Source organism: Chinchilla lanigera, unplaced genomic scaffold, assembly GCF_000276665.1.
Source record: "Chinchilla lanigera isolate Chin_1 unplaced genomic scaffold, ChiLan1.0 scaffold00003, whole genome shotgun sequence".
NCBI lineage: Eukaryota > Metazoa > Chordata > Mammalia > Rodentia > Chinchillidae > Chinchilla > Chinchilla lanigera.
The window spans coordinates 1,021,658-1,028,682 of NW_004955404.1; the positions used below are offsets into that span (position 1 = coordinate 1,021,658).

Below are 7,025 nucleotides of genomic sequence, written 5' to 3' on the forward strand. Positions count from 1 at the left end.
CTGAGGGCGTCCTGGTGATCGCACTGCCAAGTGTTCTCAGGGCCTTGGGCTGGGGAGATGTGATAAGTAAGCGTGGTTGCCTGTGGAGTTTCTTTCTATTTACTGTGATATGTGCCATCTCACTTTTTCAAAATATTGACTGTTGGAGTGACCAGAGACGTTCAGACCACATGGTCGTTTAGTTTTAGCTTCAGTGTCGTTTCTGGGCAGCTTGTGTTAGAGGACCTTGTTGGGCCTGGCAGTCTGCTGTCCTGAGAGCATAGACCTTACGTGTGTTAGAAGCAGGAGTTGAGCCTGTCCCATGGCTGTCGCTGGCTTATCCCTTGTGGCGTGGCTCTGTGGCGATGCTGTGGAGCTGGGGAGGTTGTGCACAGGCTCACCGGCCTTCCCAAGCCCCCTGTGGATGAGTTGAGTCACAGAGGCGTGAGATTCAGCCCTAACTGTTGCTCACTGGCAGAGGTTAAGTGAGGTGAGGTATCAAGAAAGATGGTCCCAGAGCGCTCCACGGAGCCTGTGTCGCTCGTTCAGAGTCTGTGAGCGAGTCGATTATGGCCGGTGCTTTTGAGCTGTCCTTGCCCCAGGAAATTTCCTCTTGAGGAGAATCATTGAACTTCATAAAACTACAGCAGACCAGCCAGTGTTCCCCACTGTGGGAGGAGCGTGGGGTCCGGGTCCACTGTGTGGTAGCAGTGGTTTCAGCAGATGTCAGCATCGGGAGGAGGGGCCTGACCATGGCATGGGAGTGTTGTTGGTATATTCTGCTCAGTGTGTCTCTTAGTGTTGCTGTCACTGAGACAGAATACCTGATCTTCGAGGGAGGAAGCGTTATCTAGCTTAAAGTTTGGGAGGTTTCAGTCCATAAACAGCTGGCTCCAAACCAGGGTGGCACGGTGAGGGGCAGCTGTCCAAGGCAGCAGAAGACAGCAAAGCAACAAGAGCAAAAGAGGGGAAGCCTCTTCTCCCTTATATTGTTGCAGGCCCCCCACCCACAGGGTGTTGCAACATTCACACCAACTCCCGCCCTCCTCCTTTACAGGCTCAGGATGTTTACAAAGTGAGAGCCCTGGACCTCCGCTGACTCACTTAGCTAAACTTCTTTTTATTTATTATTACTATTTTTTTATTTTAAAGAGTAAAAGAAGGATAACATAGTAATAGGGGAGCTTACCAAATTACAGAAAAGTGGTAGGAAATTATCAATGGTTGTTGTTTTACATATTGTTATCTACAAGATAGTTTCTCAGGAAAACAGACAATAATAGTGAGCTACAGACAAAAGTGGTAGGTTATTATCAATGGTTGTTGTACTATACTTTGGTATCTTCAAAGTGGTTTCCAAAGAAAAATAGAGTTATACATGAGTGACCAATTGAATAATCATTGACTGTTCTCAGTGGTTGTTGTAGGAAACACATAGCAGCAAACATACATCCATTTACGAAATAGCATAGGAACAATACAAACATTACAGAGCTATGGACAGATTAGTAGGAAAATATCAATGGCTGCTGTAATACATGGTGGTATCTTCAAAGTGGTTTCTCAGGAAGACAGAGATACACAAATTTTAAAGAGTAAAAGAAGGGTAACATAGTAATAGGAGGGCTTACCAAATTACAGACAGAGTGGTAGGAAGTTATCAATGGTTGTTGTTTTACATATTGTTATCTACAAGATAGTTTCTCACTTAGCTAAACTTCTAAACTTCTCAAATTGACACAAGGAAGAACATCCTGGAGCAGTGAGGGCATGTCCTCTACCCAGGGCTGCCGAGTTACTTAGTTAAGCTTGTAGACTGCTCAGGTTGACGCAGTGTATCAACCATTGCACTCAGACTTGCAGGAAAGAAGGCTGGAGCTGTGCCGGCAGCATGTCTACATTCAGGAGGCAGGGAGCTTTGCAGGTGGTCTTGAGCTCTGAGGTTCACAGGCAGTACCAGGCCAGCAGGGTCCCCGAGAGCCCACCGTGGACGGTGGCTCCTCCCTGCTTGGCCACTGCCCCAGAGGGTCTTCTTTCTCATTCAGTTCTCGGCTCTGTCTGCATTCTTTCCACTTTTCTCCTCAAACCCCCTGTAGTTATTTATGGTATTTCCGGTTCAGATTTACAATTGAAGGGCTTCTACTCCTTAAACATATTTTGTACTTTGGAAGTCTTGGTTTCTCACATTAGCAGTTACTTTTTTCTTAGGCCATATGCATACCCACACCCTCAGCCATCTTACAGTAAGAGTCCTGGTTCTGTCACCAGCAATATAGTAACAGGGTAGTTCCTGGAAAAGTAGCTATCGCTTCTTTTCCCCCTTAGAAATCCCCACAGGAAGCTGGGAATGGTGGTGCACCCTTGTAATCCTGGCAATCTGGGAGGCTGAGGCAGGAGGATCACAAATTCAAGCCCAGCTTAGGCTGCTTAGCAGGACCCTGATTCAAAATGAAAAAAAAAGTGGGGAGGGGCTAGGGATGTAGCTCAGTGTGAAGGCCTGTGGTTTAATCCCCAGGAAAACACACACGTACGGAGGCTGAGGCTGAGCGGGCGTGATGGGTGGCTCAGGAAGCGGGCAATGCCTAGTGCTAAAACTCAGAGAGGAAGGACAGCCCGGATTAGAGATACGGTGGAAAAGTTTAGGTCACATGTGAGTGAATAAAACTGAGCAGAAATTAGAAGAACAGTTTATGATGACTAGGACTCATCTCAGGAATGTAGAGGTTCTGGAAGTCTAGTAACATAATTCACTGTGTTAACTGTTCAGAGGAGAATAACTCTGATTCTGAATAGCTCTGTGTGGGATGCCTGGAAAGGCACCAGGGGAACTTGGCGCTGATTGAAGGTAAATCCTCTCAAAGTGGAGCTAGATGTGCAGGAAGCCACCCCTGCCCTCTGGGAGTGGTCAGAAGCATCCCTGTCCCAGCTACAAGAACATAGGGCTACACGAGTGCCAGCGGCTTACTCTGCTTGTATGTGTACTTCAGGGAATTTAACCCCTGCACTTTCTCTCTTTGTTTTTTGAGAGGGTTCCCAGTAAGTTCCTCAGGCTGGGCTCAAACTTGGGATCCTTCTGCCTCAGCCTCCAGAGTGCTGGGACCACAAGCATGCTGGCTCTGACTCCATTTCATGTATGGTCTAAATACATAAACAGTTATTTTGCCTGAATAAAAGATGTGTCCAAGATGACGGGAAGATACAAGGCTGTTTATTTGTGTAGAAGTCTGGTAGCTTAGGCTGAATCCCATCATTGCTGTGTATTATACAGTGTATTGCTGTAGTTACTAAAAACAGTGAATTGTGAGAAAATTTAGTTGGTGTTTTTGATTCTCCAGGGCCAGTGGGGAGTGACGGCCGCAGAGGAGGAGGAGGAGAACAGGAGGGTTCAAGAATTTCAAGAATCCATACCCAAAATGTGTTCCCAGCTGCGGATCTTGACACACTTCTACCAGGTGCGTGCAGGAGTGCGGCCACTTTGCCGTTGCTGTGACCGAGGCCGCTGTCACGCTGGAATGGGGCTGGTAGCCCCACGGTGTAGACGAGAGCCCCAGGGCCTCCAGGGACACGGTAGTCCTCCAGGGGCTGGGTGCCCGTCCTGGGCATGGGCCTGGCTGGCAGTGGCGTGTGCTGTGCCTGTTCCGGAAACCTGGCACTCGGGTTTAGGGTTACAGGGTGCCCGGGGGGTGTGGCCACGTCTTGGAGAGCAGGTTAATCAGGGTGTCGTCCCCTCCCCTCCGCCCCCTGTTCTGCCACGTGGCCATCTTCATTTCCTTTGGAAGCTGTTACCTTCCGGGTCTCTTTCCTCACAGCCAAGTTCCTCTGCTCTCAGCGAGCTGCAGTGGGCAGGGTGAGAGTGTGGCTTGTCCCGGCTGCTCAGTCCCAGCCGGTCCTCGGGTTTACTGGGAGTCAGCTTCACAGGTCATCACGATTCAGTTTCCTGTCTTACCGGAAATAGGCTGCATTTTTGGCAGTAGTTTGTAGGGACTTTCGTCTGCCATCACCTGGAGTGACAAATGGGCACAGCACATTGCGGTCTGCCCTGTGCCGGGCAGGGTGCCGAGTGTGAGCTCCGCTCCTGTCCTGCCCAGTCTCCTGTGACCTAGGAGGGGACTTGGCTCAGGTACCCCTCTCTGCCAGCAGCTTCTCCCAGGCTGCAGGAGCCACAGGGCCTGGACTCCTGATAGAGCTCAGGAAATGAGTGTCTGCTTGTCCTGTGCACAAAGGCCCAACAGTGAGGGGACCCCAGACCCTGTGAGGAATCCACTTCGTAAATCATGGGGCAGGTGAGAAACGCAGCCCTGGGTTTTGTACTGGAGGCTTTAAGGCCTGTTGCTTTTTGCTTCCTTAAGGGCAAAAGGAAAAATCCACTGGTTAGGTGGTGTGAAATAAAAGATGTGCACTGCTGATTTGTATTGGTGAGAACGTAACTCCATGTGATGTGCCAGAGGGGCTGTGTGATCTCCTGGTCCCCACTCTGCTTCTGGACACTGGTGGGTGTCCGGGAGGTCGGTGCTCAGAGGAGGAGGCCAGCAGGGTCCAGAGGCCATTCTGGAGCTTCCTGTTGGTGATGACTGTCCCCTGTGGTTCCTTTCAGGGCATTGTGCAGCAGTTCCTGGTGTTACTGACGACCAGCTCCGACGAAAGTCTCCGGTTCCTCAGCTTCAGGCTGGACTTCAATGAACACTACAAGGCCAGGGAGCCCAGGCTCCGTGTGTCTCTGGGCTCTAGGGGGCGGCGCATATCCCACACATGAAGGCCATGTGACTCATCACCAGCCACCAGCTCCCAAGGTGCATAGGGCCAGCTGCCACTGGTGGCCACCTCTGCTCAAGGTCCACGGTGTCCATCAGTGGCATGGTGTTCAGTAGGTTAGAGTCAGCCACGTCCACCAGAGCTGAATTAGGCGATGTGGCTGAGATAAGCAGCTGCTCCCGCTGGTCAGGCTTCCCTGCCACAGTCAGTGTGAGATGCCACAGCGTGGGGCTTTGTTCCCCAGGGTGGCGCAGGGGCCAGGCAGCGTGTTCGTTCAGAACAAAGCCCTCTTTAGAGACAGCTTTTGTTACCATAATAAAGCTAAACTGAAGCAAGGTGTCCCTGCTCAGAGAACACAGAGCATTTTATTTTGGTTTTTGTGTTGTGAAATACTCACCTGAGAGCACTTGTATCTGTATGCACCACCTTCACGTGCTTGCTCGCTCTTTCTCTTCTTCCGAAGTTTACATCTTCATATGTACTGTTTCATGTGACTTCCAAAGCAGTACAAAAAAAGCAGGAGCGGTCTCGAACAGACAGGACTAAGTGGCAGCCTGGGCCTCGAAGCCGTTGCCGGAGCGGTGCGTAAGTCCAGCAGACTCGAGAGTGAACGGAGGATTTTACTCTCAGATTTGTACAAGCACTGGAAAGAAATCCACTTGGATAATGAAGATTTCCTTTTTCTTTGCCTATTTTTTCACTGTAAATATTTATAGACTACTGACCATAGGGGGGGGGATTGTTTTTTGTAAGAGGAAAATGTCATATCAGGTCACCTAAATCTGACTTTTTTTATGTTACATAGTGTAAACTTAGAAAATTAAAACAACTATCTTTCAGACGCAGTGCTGTTTCCTGACTAGTCTGAGGAGACAGCTGGATCAGCCCAGGTTTGCTGTCCTGTGCTGCAGTGTTGGCTGGGAAGCCGTGTCACGTGTGGGCGGCTTTACATGTGGCACTGAGAGGAGCCCCGCCTATGGCCCTGCTGTGCCCTTTCAGCCATCTGAGAGTATAAATGTATTTAATTTTAGTACAAAATTTCATAAAGTTGGGAATTTGAAGTAGGCTTCTCTACCGAGTCTTCCCCAAAATCACGGCATACAGGTAATCTCCCTAAGTGAGTCTGCACACAGGACCTGCTTGTCTTGTTTGGTTCGAAGTGTTGCTGCAGGGGTTTGTCCTTGGCAGGAGCCACTCCATGAAGTGTCCCAGGGGAAACCACCTGGGCCTGGGAGTTGTCCCCAGAGGGAACCTCGGAGCAAGCCTGGCCTGGCAGGTGGGGTCAGGATGGGGCGAGGATGGACAGGGCAGGCACATGGTCCCTGCAGGAGAGGTTCCGCCTGGCTCCTTGCTCAGGAGTGTTCCTGTCCCTCCTAATCTTGCCTTAGAGACTGGAGAAGCCCTCTCTGTGGGACCACCCAAGGGACGCACAGCCTCGTGACCCTGAGTCCCTGTGGAAGGTGTGTCCCCTGACACAGACACTAGCAGGGGGCACCGCCCACCCCAAAGTTGCACAGCCTGGGCAAGAGCATTCTGTGCCACAAGAGCCAGGCCCGAAATCCCTGGCTTTGGGGTGTGCAAGCTGCGTGTGGGTCCAACCATGCCCCGGTGGCCAGGCTGTAGTGGTTATGTCTGTTAGAGGGCGCGCACCTGGCTGCTGCTTGCGTCGTGTCCTGCTGAGGCTGGTAGAGGCCTGAGATACGGCCCCACAGCAGATCCCTGCAGACTTCTCCTCTCACTCCAAAGATCATGAAGCACTTGGCCTCTCATGTCTTGTTTTTAATCAGCTTGGAATTAAATTTAACACAGTGTGAGGCAGAGCCAGCTGCACCAAGTTTTCAGAAGGGTGTCCAGTTTGCAGAGAGCAGACGTTGAGAAGCTCGGTCCAGATGGCTGTGTTGGGAGCAAGGGCCTGTGGTCTGCGTGTGTGCTTTGTCCTGTGGATCTGCTTGTCTCCCCCCAAGTTGATACAGAAGTGTCCTGGTCCCCGTGGTTCTGTGATATCTTCTGGCAGCTCTTTGGAAGAGAGCTGCAGGCTGACTCAGGAGCACACGGGTGGACTGGAGCGGAGCTCAGGTTTGAGGCCCTTGTTCAGTCCCTGGGGAGGGTACACTGGCTCTTTGTGTCCTTTTTCTCTCTTAGCAGCTCTAAAACCCAGTTCTATTTAAAAGGATGAGAAGGTTGTAATAATACCTTGGTTCACCAGTGCTTCTGTGTGTGAACAATTTGCTTCCTAAACAGAAGCACTTAGCAAAATATTGCTTCTGTTTGTTGTGAGCTCTGCATTGGGTGAC

General features: G+C 50.6%; 1 protein-coding gene across 3 annotated transcripts in view; it reads left to right on the top strand.

Moving 5' to 3' along the window:
• Tubgcp3 (tubulin, gamma complex associated protein 3) overlaps positions 1-5,572 on the top strand; it is a 58,203-nt gene extending 52,631 nt beyond the window's left edge. For all 3 annotated transcript variants that reach the window (XM_005373977.2, XM_005373978.2, XM_005373979.2), the window contains 2 exons: positions 3,315-3,431; positions 4,574-5,572. In XM_005373977.2, the coding sequence (XP_005374034.1) occupies positions 3,315-3,431; positions 4,574-4,732 (276 nt within the window). In that variant the 3' untranslated portion in view covers positions 4,733-5,572. The remainder of the gene's footprint in view (positions 1-3,314; positions 3,432-4,573) is intronic.
• The last annotated feature ends 1,453 nt before the right edge of the window (positions 5,573-7,025 follow it).